Source organism: Montipora foliosa, chromosome 13 (assembly GCF_036669935.1).
Source record: "Montipora foliosa isolate CH-2021 chromosome 13, ASM3666993v2, whole genome shotgun sequence".
NCBI lineage: Eukaryota > Metazoa > Cnidaria > Anthozoa > Scleractinia > Acroporidae > Montipora > Montipora foliosa.
The window spans coordinates 24,609,904-24,629,759 of record NC_090881.1 but is presented as its reverse complement, the minus strand read 5'-3'; the positions used below and the strand labels follow the sequence as shown (position 1 = coordinate 24,629,759).

General features: G+C 38.0%; 1 protein-coding gene and 1 long non-coding RNA gene across 2 annotated transcripts in view; both read right to left on the bottom strand.

The window, feature by feature from the left end:
- Positions 1-6,668: 6,668 nt before the first annotated feature.
- Positions 6,669-7,343, bottom strand: LOC137983098 (uncharacterized). The gene is made up of 2 exons (XR_011118894.1): positions 7,032-7,343; positions 6,669-6,944 (listed from the first exon to the last, which is right to left on the bottom strand). It is a non-coding gene; the product is annotated as an uncharacterized lncRNA (long non-coding RNA).
- Positions 7,344-15,041: 7,698 nt separating this feature from the next.
- The window catches only part of LOC137983899 (roundabout homolog 1-like), a 49,091-nt gene continuing 44,276 nt past the window's right edge, over positions 15,042-19,856 (bottom strand). The window contains exons 15-16 of the mRNA XM_068831057.1: positions 18,274-19,856; positions 15,042-16,995 (exon numbers count right to left, since the gene is read on the bottom strand). The exon at positions 18,274-19,856 is cut by the window's right edge and continues 144 nt beyond it. Coding sequence (XP_068687158.1) covers positions 16,984-16,995; positions 18,274-19,856 — 1,595 coding nt within the window. The 3' untranslated portion in view covers positions 15,042-16,983. The remainder of the gene's footprint in view (positions 16,996-18,273) is intronic.

Genomic DNA, 19,856 nt, shown 5'->3' with positions numbered 1-19,856 from the left:
ACTGGAATCAGGCTTTAAAAAATTTAAGAAAAAATGACTGAGGCAAGTGCCTCGGTTTGCCTCATGCTGGCTACGGCCCTGCATTTGACTTGAGTTGTGTCAATTGTTAATTTCAATTTACAGTGTCCCCAATTAGTGCTAATCAGCGCTAGAATGACTAGACACTTACATAAAGTTCCTTTCCCTTCTGGTAAGCTTAGGACTTGAAGTGGTTTTACAAATCAACATTGTTGTGGAGAAGATCAAAACCAGTGTGTTTCCTTTCGTTACCACCCTTCCCCTGCTTCATTGTCATCAAGGATTAGTGAGTCACACAGTTATTGAAAGCTAACCGTTTTAAAATGGGTGCTTAGACTTAATAACAGTTTATCAGCACTACTTGAAATGGGTGCCTTAGACTTAAATACGAAAGTCGCATGGTTCGCAGATTGACCAGCCCCAGGATTAGTGAGGTGTGTTTGATTCCTGTTTTTCTATTGATGAGACATTATTTTGATAGTAGTTGTATATCTTGAACAATAGGCCATCTCCGAGTTCATGTCTGCCTCCTCTTCAAAGCGAGTCTAAGTGCGAAGTTTTTCTTATGAAAATTAGTTTTCATTCATATGTAAAGTATCACTAATTACCAGTGAGATTTCTTGAAATGAGATCAGATAAGAAAACTTTCTCATTCTATTACTAAACAGTATCTACTTAAAATAAACCATTAGCTTGTCTTTTACAGTGGGGTGTGTGGAGCACCATTGGTAAGAAACATGGTAACCCATCTGTGTAAGAAAATTTGGTTTTGGTCACTGTAATCCACATCACCTCCATGTATTCCAATGTGACCATATTGCTGGCTCAAGTTTAGAGTCAGTACTTGTGACCATACTTCAGCTAGTTTACAGCAGACACCTTTGATATTGAATATCTAGGCATCTGCTGACCAGTATCATATGGGCTCAAGTTTATAGGTCAAGTGATTTATGTATCCCTTATTATAACGTATTTAAATTATAAGGTATTTAGACAAATACTCACCTATACCCCTTTATATTCTTTAAATGTCTACCCCTAGAAATGCATGTATATTCATGGGTACCCTATTAACCCCATTCATACCCCTATAATAATTATACTCTATACACCCATGGATACCCTTATATACCTTTGTATACCCCTATATACCCAGGTATACTCACGTATATCTTTGAATACCCCTTTATACCCCTGCACACCCCTTAATACTCATGTATACCCGTTAATACACATGTATACCTGTTTATACCCCTTAACACCCATGTTTACCCCTTTGTACCCATTCTATACTCTTCATAACTCTTTAATACCCATAGACCCCAAAATATATAGAGGATATTACACGGTGGCGAGAAAATATGAATTTTATGTTCGAGTGGCAAGAACAATATCTCACTCGTTCGCTTAGCTCACTCGTGAGATATTGTTCTTGCCACTCGAACATAAAATTCATATCTTCGAGCCAACGTGTAATGTTCTTTTTAATATATGGAGACTAAATATTGAATATTTTTCCGATTTTATTGTGTTTCAAAGTAGTCAAGTTTTCGCAGATTTGCCGAAAACTTGAAAGAAATGTACAAAAACTAAAAATGCACGTGCAGAGCGTGAAAAGCTATTGTTTTTGCTCATTCAATATGCAAAATTTGTGACGTTTTCGTTGCCGTCGCGTCGTAGATCTTAAACTCCCCATTCTAAACAACAAACGCGACGCGAGAAACCAATTCAACAAAAGCAAAAGGCGGGAATCGTGACGTCATTGAACGATACGACACTCACAAAGGTGACATACGGAAAATACGCCACTCGGGTCCCGGATGAAGTGGCGTATGGAATCTACGAGTGGTTTAGTTCCCAGTAAAACACTCTCCTCCATATAATAATAAAAATTATATATCCTGGCAAACAGCCTTACATTTTTATTTTTTTAGCATACAAATGACCAATGATGTTTTAAATGGTTATACATGGGCATAAAGGGGTATAAACATGGATATGCAGGGGTATACATAGGTATAGAAGGGTATATTGGGTAAACAGGGGTATATATATGGGTTTAACGGGGTATACATGGGTACAAGGAGTATTGATGGGCACACACATTGGTATACACAAGTAAAATGGGTGTACAGCCAGGGGTTTACATGTGTAGAAAGGGGTATTCATGTGTATGAAGGGGTATAAAGGGACATACATGTGTATGAAGAGATATACGTGAATATAGAGACATATACAAGGGTATGCATAGGTATAATAGGGTAAACATAGCTATATAGGGGTATACATGGATATTAAGGGGTATTAAAGGTGTCTGTGTGGGTATACAAGATATAAGAGAGGTAAACATGGGTAGAATAGGGTACAACAGGGTATATATGTGTACGAGTTGGAGTCAGTTATAATTTAAATACACTAAAATAAGGGACACATATGAGGTATCTTTGCATCTTTTTTTAGAGATTACCAGTGACAATTCGGTACTGGGTTTGAATCACACGCTTAAGCTATCGTAGGTTACTTTATTGTAAAATAAACAAGCTCTGCTTTTAGGCATGGCTAAATCTATATATTTAAATTAGGGGGGGTGGCACTTAACTACAGAATGACAATGCATGGTTCCTCAGGAAACTTCTTAGTCAAAGAGCCCTACAAAAAGGTTGCACAGATGATTCCATAAAGTAACGTTTTCAATGGAAATTTGACATCACTTTAATCAGAAGGCATATGCATAACTAGTCCCAGTCTTCTGCTGTGTATTTCAGTGAAAAACAGGTAAAAGCTCCCTGGAAATGAAAGGAGGAGGCAGTTTTTTTTCACTGAATGGGGGCCATCTCGTTATTTTTTCATGAACTGTAGCATGGAAATTATTTCTATTTGAATAGAAAATGAAGCTGTTATTTTGAAAAGTGTATCGAGGGAGAGGCTTTTGATGTCATGATTTCAGTAAAATGTTCTTTTAAAATCCATGTTACAGATTTTGTTAGAATGTTCTCATACTGCTGCATTCAAAAATTGTGAAAAACAGTTAACTTGATGACTCTTTAGGCATTTCTGTTTTGGTCACGTGATTAATCAAATATGGTCCAGGTTGTGAGTTGAACCATACAAAGGAATTGAATGCTAAATTGAACACATTTAATGAGGGGTTTGCCTAAAGTCCAGAAGCCAATATAAGACAAAGTCAGTTGGCTCACCAATTTGCCTAACAAAATTATACAGAAACAATCCTAAATATTTGTTAAGCTAACCTTAGGCTTAAAACAAACTGTTTACCAATGCTACAGTCGCAATTAGCCTATAAACGTTTCTTTAGGTCAAAGATTAGCTTTAATGAATGTTTGATTAAGGATTCTTTCTGTATTTCATATTGCAAATTAGTGTAAGCCTTTGGTTGAAGTTCTTATATTGGATTCTGTTTCCTGATGGCAAGTCCTTTAACAAGAGAGGATTACTTTAGAGTTCAAGGAATTCCATAGCAATCGGGTTTGGTTGTTAAGAGCCACCCCCCTTACCTAGGGTAATTGTCTTCATTACTTCAGTTGAAATCTTGTTTATTCTTCAAATCTCCATGTCGAAAAAAGGGTAGATTTTCATATACTGGACTAAAATGGCAGAGGACAAAAGAACCATGATTTCTTTATTCCAATTAGGTATTAACTGTTATGTTTACTGTTTTGTTTTGAATTACCGACATTAATTATTACGAATCCAGTATATGAAAGATTAACCTAAAAAAGTCCAATTCATAACTTGTCTGCATGTGCACACATAATTATGTAACAGAAGGTACCCCTTACACAAAAGATGTTCTCCTTCTGTCAGACTCCAAACCTTGTCACTGCATATCCTTTCAAACATGTAATGACTTGTTTAGCATCTTTGCTTACTTCAGTCTATATCATGCCATCTAACCAAAGACTGCTTATTACATTAAGTAAGTTTTAGCCTGTTGTTCTTCCAGTTGAACTGGAAAAAAACAAGAAGCTGTATTTAAGTATAACCCTTAGAAGGCAAGGTAACTAAGATTAGATGACTCAAATCATAAGTGACCTTGAGACATGAGGCCATGCAAGTCCAACTACATTCTTGTTCCTAGAAACAATGGAATCTGGGAACGAAAATGTTGTGGCTACAACTTTGAACAGAGAAGTCTGAGCTTAATGTAATGGAAGAGCCTTATTTGCATAATTTATTACCATTTTGGCATAAATATGCTTATCACATTAATAGGCCACCAAAATTTGTTGCTATAGTGACAGGTTTAGCAGTGGAAGCATCACAAAATGAATCTGTGAACAGGGTAATTTCATGATTGTAAAGCAATACTATGTTTAATATGTAGTTGCACAAGAAACAAGTTTGAACCACCTCAAACTTATAAATGCCATGTAATGGGTCAATGTCCCACTTAAATTTCATCTGTAGGGAGCCGACAAATAATTTACTAGGAATTAGTTGGCAGAAGCAACCACCAGCACAGCAAAACTTTGCTTTGCTGGAAAGTCTATATATTTGGAGGAAAACACACCACTTTTTTAGTCTCTCATTTGTGCAAACCTAATTTAAAGGGGCTAGGTCACACATTTTTTGGCAATTTCAGCACTGATCAAATGGTCATAGAATTAACTAAAATATCAAAATAACTGTTCAGAACTATAGAAGAACTCTAACAAAACACAGGGAAGCCAAGAAGGGACAAAACTGGAGAGGATTGTAATGGAATGAATTTGGGTAAATTTGAAAAACATTGGCCCACATTTATATCAGTCTATTAAAAACTGAACTACGAATATCACATTTCCAGCATTTTCATTGGCTCGCCGGACACAGGTTATCAGCTCATATACCTGCACTACCAAATATGGTGACTGAACACAGCAGCAAATACACAGTTTTGCGGCTTCGAGAAAAAATGGCCAAATAAATTCAACATAAAATAGCTGTGATGTTGGGGTTTTTAATAAAACAATTATTCTACTCGGGCTTGCTGGATATGAAATGATCATAACCAACTCGGCGATACGCACCTCATTGGTTATATATATCATTTCATATCCAGCGTGCCCTCGTAGAATAATTGTTAAATATCAAAATGTCATTTACGGAGCATTTACGGAGCTGGAGAATCATTCTCAGTTGTTATGTGGCTGTGATTTTGCAAATGAAAGACTCTTGTTCTGCCAATTTGACATTTAGAGCTCATAATTAACAAATTAAACAAAATTACCTAAAATAGCATGACCTAGCCCCTTTAAGGTACTGGTAATATCAGCCAGTATAAAAAATACCATTACCAATACTCTTTGTTTGTCCGTCCAAAATTTGTTTCCAGTTTCTCGTGGGACCATTGCAAGTCCCAAGAGAAAATAAAAACAATGCTTATGCAAAATTTTGGACAGACAAACAAAGAGTATTATAGTATTTTTGATACTGGCTAATTGTAAAAGGGGGCCTATTTATTTGTTGTCATCAACACTTAAGAATCAAGAACCACATGAAAAGCATGAAAGAAAACTTCAAAAAATTGTTTTACTTCCTTCATGTCCCGAAATGCACGCAATTAGATGCCCCCCTATTTCGCTATCCAACACAAAGTGTCCCTTTTAGTCAAAGTATTTGCATTTTTTGGTAAGGGTTATTGCAGCTGTTTCTCTTTACTTGAGAGGCAGAGTTTTGGATACACTTTGTGAGTTAAATAATAAATTATTATTATTATTATTGTCTGTATGCTCAGATGTGACTGATGTTGAAGTTGGGGGAAAGAGCATAGGGACACTTTGTTATAACCCTCATCAAAATCATCATGCATTTAATTACCTGCATTTCTGGGCATATCTGACCCTTCCCCAATTAATTGACACAGACACAAAGATTGGCTGCGTGCAAATGCCTCTTTGAGGCTGCAGCCATTTTCTGTAATAATTATTATTTAATCATCTTAGGTTACTATCGTTGCAACATGAATAGATTTACTTGTAAAAATTAAGAATTCATAAAAAGGCAATAACATACCAATAAGTAGTTTACCTTTGAAAAAGGCTTTGAGGATCTTTTCAATAGAATATCCTTTATTTTATCCTTAAAGCCTTTCCCTGACAAGTTATTGGTGTACAACATGTCACATTAATAATTCGTAATAAGGCAATAACATAGTATGCTACCAGGGATCCTAAGATTTCTAAGTTCCAGGACTACTTTTATTGGTCCAAATGGGTGATTTTTACCGGTACTAGACATGCTAAGCCTTAACTTAAATCCTCCATGATTCATGTCCTAAAATCAAGCTTTCAACTTGAAAAAATAGTGAAAGCTGGCCTACCTTAAAGGAATTTCCAATACTCCATTAAGAAACTTAAACACTGTTCAATTGCAATTAAGAGCCATTTTCCCAGAAAATCGAAAATCGCAAGACACTCGTGAAAATTCGAATTTTTTTTTCTTTTGCCAAAACATCCCTTTTAGTACCCTAATTCAAGAAAAAATAGTTTTAGGTTCAAGCGATTCATTGTACGGGAGAAATTACAAAAAGTTTGAAAAATCGATTTATTGCTCGTTTTTCGTACTCAAAACAACGGAATCCGACCGCAACTTCGAGAAAACGTTGAACGCATAAGAAACAATCCCTAACATCAAAACTTCAGCCGAGAATTATTACATACTTACTCTTTAATTTTATGAAAGAAAATTTAAAGAAAGAAGTTTTTAACAATTACAATCGACAAGTTTAAAAAGGTCAAATTTGTATCTCTGGAAATGTTAATAAATGAAGGCGAACTTTAACTGTTGTAAAAGCCCTCTGGTATATGCCGCTTCCTTGTAAAACCCATATAGAATAAAACCTTGGCTATTGAACTAGGTTACTGGAAAGTTTTAGCTCTGGGAATCCAATACAGTCCTCACACTAAAGTAAGCAATTTGAGTATCTGAGTAAATAAAACGTATGCAAATTAGACGGCCCGCTGAATGAATTCACATTTTTAACGCAAAGTTTTGTTGAACGAACAAATTACCATTGCTTGTTGTGAGAGAAGTTAAATCCATCTCTCAATCTGTTTGTGGCAACGCATCCATAACTGATTTTGACCAAAATGTGTCCTGCAACTTCAGCGCTTGAGCTATCTAAACACTTCCCACGCAGCGCTTATTACGCGTCATCAGACGCTTCTGTAATAATGAAACCCGATTATGTTTTGGTCCGAAAATAACATACAATGATGAAAATTAACCACTGCTCAAACCACACTGTTAACAAGGTGAGTATTACTGAACTCTTATTGAGCGAACAAATCAGATACTAGACGGGATAACAAGATCATATGACGCATAATTTAACAAACGCGCAGAGATTGGTCACGCTAGCTTGTCACATACGACTGTACGTACTATACTTCGTACACATTGTAAACAGATTAAGAAACAATTACAGCTGTCCCAATGAAAAAATGTACAACCCTACGTCTGTTTATAGATCATCAGTGTAGAAATATTCGACTCTGGGAACAATATTAATATAACATTTCCAGGTCAAATGCTCCTGGAATAAAATTCATATATTGTCACGAAGTGTTTCGCAACTTACTATTGCACGTGCCTCTACGATTTCATTTTAATTGAATTATTCCCGTCTAGTATTACGAAATGCTACCCTGCTCACGGACGTTTTTTCTGTTTCGGGAATTTGGTGCGCGCACAAGATAAGCGATTGCCCGTGAGAGAGGGCGGAACGCGCTTTTTTTATACGTGCATCTAAAAATGAAGAGAGTCTGTGAACAGGCTGGTAAAGTACACAAAGTGCAGAGTTCTGCCTAAACGGTGTTCTCACTTCTCCTCAGAGGCTGCTTCCAGAAGTGAATCATTCACCATTTGTTCTCGCCGGAATAACTAAGTCAAGAAACAATCTATTTTGTTCATCGTTTTGCTTTCTTTGCTTATTTTTGAAGTTGGTTTATGTTTAAAAGAGCGTTCCTTTTCGGAGAGTGAGATCATTTCTTGTTTGTCAGGCTGAGTCCTTGTTACAAATCTGTCAGTTACCTTTCAGCTCGTGACTATTTGCACGTTATAAATGTCTCTCCCCGCTCTAACAAATCAATGACACCTTATCTTATAAATGTGAAGAGGTATTCTAGCCTGCATAACAGGTGCTTTATGAGCCAAGCGAGGCGAACGCGGCATTTGCTCAAAGCGCGAAACGAGTGCAAAGCGCGAGACGAAGGATAAAGAAAGATAAAGCTTTATTTTTTCCTCCCCTCGTCGCGTTTCGCGCCTCCCGCAAAATGCCGCTTTCGCCTAGCCTAGCTCATAAAGCAGGGGCACCCTGTGAAATATCTGTTCGGAGAAGCAAACATTGCCTAGGATTTTCTATAGCTTGAGGAAGGCTAAAAATTTCTAGATGACCGTTCCATTCATGTACACAATTTTCGAAGCTTATGTAATAAATTCCCTCCGATTTTCTGAAGTTCATTTTTCCCATTTCACTCCCCAGGTTAGGTTGTTTTTCGTAGAGAAAGGAAGCCTAAAATTTTCGGAATCGAAAATGCAATGCAGAAAGGAACCGAAAAACTCTCACTTTCGGAAAACTTTGAATTGCTGCTAAAATGTTCGGGAAAATAACACTGAAGCCCTCGTAACTTCGAAAAGACTCAAGTTACCCTAGGATGCCCGAATAGATATAAATTTCTTAGCGCCACTTAGAAAACATTTCTAGAGATCTAAAAGTACTCTGGATAGCCTAAAAAGTCTTTTCAAAATAATTCGGGGGGGAACCGTCGTTGGGTGCCCCTGATAAAGCGCCTGTTATGCAGGCTGGAGTTATTTCTGCAAGTTCTCTGAGTTAACCAAAGATAACTTTGTTTTTCTTCAGTAAACAACATTTCTAGAGGTCTCTAGAGAAAGTGTTACGCGCGGCAGGTACAAAACACAGGTCACAGGGCACAGGTCATTGTTTTACCAATACAGAAAGTATCCTAAACATTCATAAGAGCTAACCTTAAGCCTAAAAACGTTTGTTTAGGCCTAATTAGGCCTAAGGTTAGCTTTTATGAATGTTTAGGATACATTCTGTATTAGTAAAACAATGACCTGTGACCTGTGACCTGTGTTTTGTACCTGCCCCGTTACGCGCGAGATTGTGGAATTTTATAACACTCCACATCGCGTATTCAGCCCTGCGGAGTGGTTCTCTTTTTCTCGCGCTCGCCGCGTGAATTGGTCAAATTTAACTCAAAGATTATTATTAGCCTCAATAGGCTTTTCAACAATTTTGAGGAGGTCTCGAAGGTTTCAAGGATGCGATAAGCACACTCAAGTTTGAAGTTGTGTTGTGAACAAGCTGTAAATGAAACTGAGAATTTCTAGTTACCTGGCTAGGGATCCTGGTTTCGGAGGAAAAATCATAAAAAACAAATCCGAAACAAAACTATAGCAAGCTATAAAGTTGAATTTTATGCTTTTTTATTTTGCTGTAGGGATTGTTGCAAGGTGGTAAATTCGGGAATAACGAACTTATTAAGGAAACATTTGTGTTTGAAATATTTTGAGAAATATTATACCTTCACTCTGAATCAAAAACTGTGATGAATGTCTTTTACAACCAGTCAGCATATGCATGTGTCTGGACCAATACAAATATATAAATCAAATAAAGCAAGAAGGTCTGTTTTGTGAAAAGTGTATGTATTTTTTTACCAACAAAACAAAGACCGAAAACAGAAGCTATTGAGTATTTCGTGACAGTTTGCTAACGTGACCTTGGCATATGTAACCGATTCGTGGGTCAGTAGAAGTCATAAGACCTTGTGGTGGCTTGAAATCTTAACTAAACAAATTCAAAATCGAAGTCAACGGTTTCGAATGCATTTTAATTCTGCTTTTTCCCCCTGAAGAAAACTATTTTACCATTGTGGTAACGGAGTTTCATCAAGCGATGACAGTTTCACTTCGAAGTTGCGATCTCAATGATTTCGCTGCGGCATTGTGGCTGAACAAACGTTTTTCAGTCGTCGTATAAAAAGTTATTTATGGCTCTCACCAACACAGCTGAAAGCTAGAAATAACATTTTCACTGTAAAAACATATTACTAGCAACAGTAAGTAGTCCTTTTGCACTAAACTTTGCGTTTAGTATGAATTCCTTCAGCGGGCCGTCTAATTTGCATACATTTTATTTAATGAAATTCTTAAATTGCTTACTCCAGTGTCAGGGCTGTATTTAATTTCCAGAGCTAAAACTTTCCCGAAATTTACTTCAATAGCCAAGGCTTTATTCTATATGGGTTTTACTAGGAAGCGGCATATACCAGAGGGCTTTTTCAACAGTTAAAGTTAGCTTTCATTTTCTAACATTTCAAGAGACACAAATATGTCCTTTTTAAACTTGTCGATTGTAAATGTAAAAAACTTATTTCTTCAAATTTTCTTTTAGGGTTTCAAAGATTAAGAACGAAATAATATTCGCCTAAAGTTTCGATGTTAGGGATTGTTTCTTATGCGTTCACCGTTTTCTCGAAGTTGAGGTCGGATTCTGTTGTTTTTAAGCGCGAAAAACCAGCAATAAATCGATTTTTCAAACTTTTTGTTATTTCTCCCGTACAATGAATCGCTTGAACCCAAAACTATTTCTTCTTGAATTAGGTCACTAAAAGGGATGTTTTGGCCAAAGAAAAAAAAAATTGATTTTTTACGAGTGTCTTGCGATTTTCAATTTTCTCGGAAAATGGCTCTTAAATTACTTCTGAAGTAAGATGAACTGTTACACTCGAAATTCACAGCAGTGTTGCAGCTTAGAGGGCTTAGAAAACTCTATTTCACCTTCGATTGAGGGATGACTCTAAGCAAGGCAAGGCAAGGATGGTGCCTATAAACTATTGCTATCATGCATCAATCTGTGCATCTCAAGATACTCGGGTTTCCTATGGGTGGTGCTCACTAATAGAGGGATATTTTGTGTGGTCTAAAACTATGCAGAGAAAGCAGACGTCAGCAAGTGCTCTTGGTATCCAAAAAGATAATTGGGGGTTACAATGCATTTTTCAGAGATAATTAAGCTTCAAAACTTTGGCCATACATTGCTTTGTATTTTAAAGCTTTTTACAAATATTGTTGATTCATTATCTTTGAAAAATGCATGGTTACCCCCAATTCTCTTTTTGGATATTTTTCAATAACACTTGTTAAGATCTGCTTTTCCTGCATATTCATAAACCAGGAAAAAAATACCTTGGAATTAATAGGCACCATCCTTAAAGTGCTACTACGACCGAAAAAATAATTCTTGTTTTCTTTGGATTTAAAAAATATGTTAACTAAACACCAAGTGACCCAAGTTTTAAGTTCTGATTTTAAAAAGACACCTCCTTATTTTAACTGGAATTTTCTTATTTATTGGTCTGCCATTACTAACTTTAAAATCTCAGACTCACTAGTTTAAGAATGCAATGCGTGTGTTCGTGACTGAATTAATATGCAGCATGGGAGTTTTGGGCTTTCAGACTTTTAGACCAGTATTTTGCATACGTATCAAATTGGGTTTACACGCTGTAAATTTAAGCTGGTAATAAATGACTTCAATTTCCCTAGATCAAACCCTCTGAGGTCCAATCAGGCAGTTTTGAACGTGAGTAATGGGGGGCCGTAAAATCCAAAACTTTTAAACAGCCTTTGGATAAAACTGTTGGAATAGTTGGAATATGTATGTTCATGTAACAGCTCGAAGAGTTTATCCCAGACTGAAACTGTTGAACCGAGTATGTAGTAAGTACCTCAGCTGGAAAGTGCTACCTACGATATATAAGCAAACGATCTTACCAATTATGGATTATGGTTGCATAGTCTGGGGTGACTGTGGAAAACAAAATGCTTTGCACCTCGAGCGTCTTCAAAACCAAGCTATGCATATTATCCTTAGGGAAAATTGCAAGACTTGTACACAATTGATGCGATCGAAACTAACGCTGCTATCTTTGAGCAGCAGAAGACGGTTCATGAGATTACAACTTGTGAACAAAATCATTAACAACATAGACTGCCCATGCCAACTGAAAGGATACTTAGTCAAATGCTCTGAGCTACATGATCATAATTTCAGAGATAGCTCACTAATTGGCGGTATGAGAGCCAAGTCAACTATGGGCCAATGTAGTTTTAAGAGTGCGGCAGCCCTGTGAATGGAATTCTCTATCAAGAGACATTCACGATACGCCTAGTCTCAGGACTTTTAAGTCAAAATTATTCAATAATTTTCTAAATCTCAATGTAAATTTGCATGTTTGTAGTGTCCGTCAGTCTTAATATCTGGTTTTGTGATGTGATCCCGTATATATTTTTTGCACATATCTTAATATCTATACATTTTTATCTCTCTCGTTTTTTAAACTATTTACAATATTACTATTTTTACCGATCACTGGTTCATACCAGCAAATCTTCTGATTTTGCTGATCAGTCTTTTCAGTCTAAATAAAGATATTATTATATTATTAAAACACTGCTTACTCAGAGTGGTTACCTAAAAGCTATGAGGAATGAGCTAAGATCTACAGAGAGCCATGTTCTAAGGTAAAGGCTATGTGACTCCCTGCCACAAAGCAACTGAGCAGAAGGCAAAGAGACTACGCCACTGAAGGTATCTCATAAAGGCCCAGAGGTTAGCTCTGAAAGAAGACAGAGAAATTTGGTCCTCTTAACTTAAGGTATTCCCGAAAGCCATAATCATCAACTCAGTTCTGTATACCTACCACAATTTATTATTATTGTGAATCAATTATGCTAGATTCTATTAATAATCATGAAACTACTATGTCCTAAAAACCAGTACCCTAATGGAGCCTAGAAGCTGAATGGAATGGTTTTTAAGCATGCAATGCAACAACTCATTGCTGTTACTTTTATCCACTGTGCAATGGACACCTACTGACTGTATCTAACATGAACATATGCACATTTTAATACCTTTGATGTACAACTGCATAAAATCTATGATTTCCAAAGTCTCATAACGTTTGTCTTCGTTTCCGTGACAGAAGCTAAGTTGAAGAACTTGTTCCAAGAATTCTTTGTCTGATGTTCTAGTATTTCTTTTGTTAGCACCCACTAGTTCCTGCTCAGGTTTTTCAGATAGTTGACTGACCCTGTCAATATATTATACAAAGGATAAGCAATCTTTTATAAGACAAAAACTGAACAACATACAAAGTAATGGCACAGGGTGTCTAAGTCCTGCCAAAAAATTATCAATGTCCTTAAAATTTTTTTTTTCTAGTTGCAAGAGTAGCCATCATAAAATTAGGTAATACCAATGAGATCAAATGAATATTTGATTTCTTCAATTACTTTTCACCTCTCCCAAATCCTGTCTTCTCAACCTTTAATACTCCAACCTCACACCACAACCATTTTCGTATTTCCCAACCCCCTCAACAGAGGCGCAGGCCAACTATAAGGCCAAAAGAAACTATGGCAAATAATCTTTTTAAAGCAGCCCTAACTTTCGGGGTTTCTTTTTTATTAAAAGCATTATTCGGTGTATTTCCTATGCTCGCATTCAGCGAAAAAACTGACAAAGAACTATGTACTGCCGTGGATTTACGTCGACTTGGAAGTCAAATTTCAGTTGAATTTTCCGTTCGCTGATCTAAAAACCGTTCCATTTACATCGATAATGACTTTGTTTTCTGTGAAAGTACCAATGTAAACTTGTAATTCTACAAAGTAATTTTCTTTCCAAACATCGACTTGTGTGGTCCAAGTCCACGAAGACAATTTCCCGTCAAAATAAAAGCGGCGTATTAACCCTTTTGAGCACGTTGAAAACACTCTGCTTGCAGTTTTGAGGATAACCATCAGCCTGAGTGTACTAGGAAAGTAGAGTTAACGTCGTTTTGAATGTAAAATAGGGAAGAAAGCAGAATAATAAACAGCATAATCCGATACTTACAGCTCCGCAGCCACCTTTCTCCTGTTTGCTGGGCAGCGAGGCAGGTTTTTCCCGCTCTTTCAGGTCGGGGACAACCGCCTCGATTCGAAGTAAACCGAAAAAGATCTGGGCCCAGTCCCCAAAGCCGATTAACACCAAGGGTGCGTTAGATTGACCCTATTCCGGATGAATTAAAACGGCATGTCTGGCGCTTTTAAAGCGACAAGGATAATAAATATATGTTTAAAATAGTATTTTAGCAAGTGTTTGATAATTTTAATGTGAATCTCCGTAAAAACGAAGGATTTCTAACATCTATTCCATGTATTCCTATTCCGGAATACGGTCAATCGAACGCGCCCTAAGCCTCCTTCGCAGCCGTTTTTAGGCTCGGTTTAGCCTAAAAACGACTGAGAAGGAGGCTAATTAACACTAATCCGCGAGTAAGTACCAACCTAGGTATGAATTTTGTAAGTCAAAAAAATTTTAGGCTTTAGGCTAAAGGTAAACAAAAGTCTACGTCAAAAATTGAAGGCTAAAAAAAATCTTGATGAAATTGTTTTTGAAACACCAAATAAACTGCAACTGAAGTTTCCAGTAATCCAGGATTAGCTTAATCGGACTTTGAAGAACTGGGTCCTGGGCTGGATCCCGATTTCAATTTGGGACATGGCGAGAAATCATTATGCGGTTAGTGAACGCTGGTCGTGCAGCACTTACACTTCCACAGATAAATCAATTTAACTGTAACTTTTATGTGTTTTCTTTTCCCCACGTAATCCAGCTGAATGTTAGCCCAGGCAATTGCAATGGGCCCACAGAAGGACAGGGGTGGGATTTGAACCCACGTCACAAAGTCTCCCCTTCCTCTTCCTGGTAACAAATGTCACAAGTGTCTCCCAAAAATCGAAAACCTCAGGTTAACCTTAACAGAATTGCAAAAAGGTAGTTTAAAAGAGCTTAGATTTAATTGGGACACCGAATGATTCTCAAAATAAGCGTGAATTTAATCACGAGCTTCTCTGGAAGCTAGTGTTAAGTCCGAAAGTGTCAGAAAGGGCACAGTAAGGAAAAATGGACAAATGATAAAGCAACAAAACGACAACAAATATATCACAATTTGAATTTATTACTTTGTTTTTGGTAAATAATGCATTTTGCGTTTGTACAACATTTTAACTGCGAAAGACCAAATGCATTGCTTTATATAAAACACAGCCTTGCTTGCTGACCATATGAAAACAAAATATTCAAACTTTTTAAATAAAATAATTATCGTTTCTCTTTTTACTATTATTATTTTTAAAAAACATCCGGCAATGGTTTTCAATACTGCAACAAATGTTTCTTAAGAGTTTCCTTTTAAACTTTAACTGAAAATAACGTTTTAACATATAACTCCCAAAGTCATGACAAATTATTAAGTTGTTGTTGTCGATGTTTCAATTCTTGGTTTTCCCATGACGCAACGGAAGGCCTACTTCTATCCTAAACAAATCCTCCCAGAATTGAGGTCCAAACAAGATCTGTAGTTTCGGTTTAAAAAAAAGACATGATCAATGATCACGTGAATGAAAACAAAGGGCGATTTCCAATGGACTATAAATTTCGTAAAAACCGAGTACGGTTCGCATGGAACGGAAATATTCCGAAATAAAATTCGGAAATTAGGGTGTACCTCGCAAAGTGGTACTTAAGTGCCGGAGCATCCGGAAAATCTCGTTCCTTTGGATCAATTCTCCTCGGGAACAATTGCCGTTTCATTTACTTCAAAAATTTGGGTAAATATATTCATTGGTCTAATTGGTTTCGAGCGGGCAACTGAAATATGCTATTCCATTTGCCACATGAAATCATCGAAATCTTCAACTAAAACTTTTGGTCTAATGGAAAGCGCCCCAACGAAGAACGCATCCTCCCGCAAGTCAAATTTATTATTATTTTTTTTGGCAATCCGTATTCTTATCGACGACCCACTTGACCTTAAGACTTACTTTTCGGTTCGATTGGTTTACCAATGCCCTTTGAAAACAACTACAGCGTGGTGCTTGTTTACATTAATTCCACGGTTTTGATTCTTAAGTTTCTTTTTGGTTAAAATTTCTGTCACGAAATAGAGGTGGGACAATAGACCTTATTCACGATGGCCGCCATGTTGGATTGCTATTATCATGCAAATTAGCTACACATTTCTGAGGGGGCAAACAACAGAGGTTCGAGAGGTTATAACGAACATCTTAGCCACACAGATGATTTGTTTCACGTTCATTGAATGTTTATCACCTAAGTAGTAAAATAGAATGATTACACAAGTTACTTCGATGTTTTTTTAACTAAAAAATGAGCAGATATCAAAGTAGAAAGTCAAAATGTCAAAGGCAATCAAAAGATATAAAATTATTATAAAAGGTACTTAATTCTAAATTCTCAAATGTACTTTTAGCAATGTTATTTCAATATTTCGACGAGCCGATTTTCCGCAATTTGCCTTTTTTCCAATGTTTGCCCCCCAGGATAACACATGGCTAATTTGCATGACAATTTTGAAAAACCAACATGGCGGCTATCGTGAATAAGGCCCCTTCGATCCTGTCCTAACCTATCGCACGAAAGGTAAGTCTTTCTGATTAACCAATCAAAATTCGAAGTACAGAAACATGCAGCCGGTGCATTCCACCGGAAACACCGACATTAAAAGCGGACAAACAAGAGTCTATTACCAAGACCGACATGGGTTTATCAACTGATAAGCCCATTTCAGTTTTTTACTTCCTCCCCGACGCAGCACCAGTTTCTTTAGAAACTAAACCGCTTATCCTCTTTGTATTACCAAGACCAATGAGCGATTTCAAAAGCACAGAATCGCCAATGCAAGTGGTGTGATCGACCTCTAGTGACTACAAAAAATAGTGGTTATATTGGCGCCTAATTTTCTTCATATAAGTATCTTAATGAACATATTAATAATTACAATAATGTCTTCTTTGTGTTCCTTAGCTCTCATCGGTGTCCGCGAAAGGTGCGATGTAACGAAGTCCAATGATTGCAAGATTCTACGCCACAGACTATAACAAGAAAAACAATCGTCGTTATAATTATAACGTACGTTCTTGAAAGCAAGAGAATTGACGAGCACCTTTCTTGCTTAGTTCATACCAGCGTATGAAATATAAACTGCGCCTTAACAGCCAGTGATACGTTTTGAAGTCAAGAGAAAAACACATCGCCATTAAAAACTGCCGCACGTAAAGGTTGTTCAGTCCCTCCGACATATTTTCTTGGTTAGTATACAATACAATAACCAAGACGAACTGGTGTCCTTGTGGTGGACAGGAATAATTTCGCGCTTTTCTGCTAATAGATACTTTTTGTTTGCTTTGGCTGGGATTTGGAGTTCAACACTGTACTCACTAACTTTATTTTAAACAGACTGACTAGCTGAAAGAGGCTCTCTCTATTTCATTAAACATCTAAAGAAAATTTTTCCAGATGAAAGCCGAACAAAACTTCACTTTCCACTGGTTTAACCAACTTACATGTTACCTTTCCTCACCCGCAGACGAAACACTGATCTCCCGTTTAAGGTTATTCCTTAGTATTGCATTGCGCATCCCTACTGCGCACGATTTTCGCGTCATTAGCGCGCGCACAATGAGCACGTGTGCATACAAAACGTAAGAGATTTCGCTCAAACTAAACCCGATAGCGAAATAAATGCTCCTTTTCTCTCAAACGAGCACGGTGACCCCCGATTTTTTTTTCAAGTATTTGCTAGGAACAGTCTAATAAAGAAAATATTTGAAGAAGAAAAAAAGTTTGATAGTAGAACATGAATTTTTTTTGGAAAACAGTTCCGTGCTGGGTGTATTTTACCCAAGGCGAGGACTTCAAGCTAACATCGGAACTGTCCCAAAAAGTGCACTATTCCCACAACCAGGGAATCAAATTCGGCGTAAATGAAGCATTACTGCTTATGTAAATAAAAGAAGCTTTATTTTCAAAATAAAATTTTGTGTCTTTGAAGTAACCAAGACTTAATTCTGTATGAAGGTGATTCGAATTTTTAACGCGAAAACAGTAAAAATACCCCATTTTACGAGCCTGCTGACGCGTAAACAAGCACGGTGACCCCATTTTTTTATTGCATTTTTTAAATGTTCATATCATGAATGTTAATTATGCCAAGTTTCCAAAAAAGTTTGATAGTAGAACAATTTCAAGGGAATTACCTTAAGCCTGGATTTTCACTTTCACCTAGAATCTCTTACATCCAGCCCAACATTGACTTCTTACAATTTCATTGTCCCAACCCATTCTAACAGTTCTTGGAACTACATACTCACCCCTTCCAAATCTGAATCTTCGTGAACCGATGGCGCAAAGGAACTGCTTTTTACCGTGCTAGCAGTACTTGTACTTGTGTTACTTGATTTACTGGAGCCTATACTGCAGCTGTTGTATCCTCCAGCTTTTTCTTGTTCTTGGCTTTGTGGTATTTTCTTAACAATAGCGTACTTCTTTTTCACCGGTTCTCGCGGATCCACAACGCCTGGTGTTGTCTTCTTCAATGGTTGCACAAGTATACCTGGGTTTCCCTGCCCTTGGGGTCCCCCAGGTCGTGGGGCCCTATGAAGCGGCCTTCTAGGTTGTGATGGGACGATGGGGACAGGGGCTCGCATACCAGGTGCATGTCGTATTAGCTCCCCAGGAGCCCCTCTGTGCATTCGCACGGGTCCTGAGTCACTAGGACCCTTTTCGTTATCTCGTCTTAACTTGGGACGTACTTTAGCGCCAGGAATATAATCAAGGTCCCCCTCGCTTCCAGTTTCCCCCTTCTTTCTAAGAGGGCGCGGACCGTACATCGCCGCGGTTCCTACAGTGGCCTCGTTGTCGTTAGAAAATGAATTGCTTCGTTTCCATCCAGCAGCGTACGGAGGCGGTATACCAAGGGAGTCCATTAATCCATACGCATCTGTATTAAATCCGCCGCATTCTGCGGCAACGCGAACTGCGTTAGCAAAGTCCGCATCAGTAAAGAAAGAGCCATCGCTACTGATACCGCTAATTCGGCTTGGGCTCGAAGCCGAAGAGTCATCTTCGGACCCGCTCGTGTTGGTGACGGACTCGGCCCATTGCATAATTATGTCACTAGTAATACCTTCAAGATCTATTGGGATAGGTTTCGGCTTTGAGCGAGATTTCTTGGATTTTTCAGACTTGCTCGCCATTGATTCCAATTCGTTTTCGTTGGAAGAAGGATCTCCCTTTTTACGAGTTTGCTTTGGAGAGCTGCCATTGTGATCGGTCATTCCACTCTGCCCCGTCATTCCACTCATTCCAGTCATGCCTGACATCCCTGTCATACCGCTCATACCAGTCATACCACTCATTCCACTCATCCCAGTCCTTCCCGTCATGCCTGTCATAGCACTGCGTTCGCTAAAAGGAGGTGATGGAGGTGGGGAACCCAAGCTGCTAGGCGGTGGCTCGACGGGAGGCGGCGGTAACATATCTGCCCAGTTAAAAATAGCCAATCGAGGCGGCGGCTTAAGGGCCTTTTTCTTTCTTTGTAGAGAACCGCAACTAGTTGATGTCTTGCAGCTTCGTTCACTTCCTGGACTCGATGGCTTCTCTACTGCAGAGGCTTCTGTATCGCAATTATTTGCATCATGTGTCACCTCCTTCCCACCTTCTCCTTCCTCCTTCTTTTCTACACCGGAGCCTGGATCATTCCCGTTAGCACCAAGGGGGTATTTCTTCATCTCCATCTCGGTTTCCTTTAGTACCGCCTCATAAGTGGGTGGTGGCTCCGAATGAAACGTGCTCGTTGTGTGTAAATTTCCTGCCACCTCAAATGACTGTATCTTCAATTTAGGTTTGGTCCTCTCCGTATCACTCAAGTCACTTGCTGTCCGATTTGGGTCCC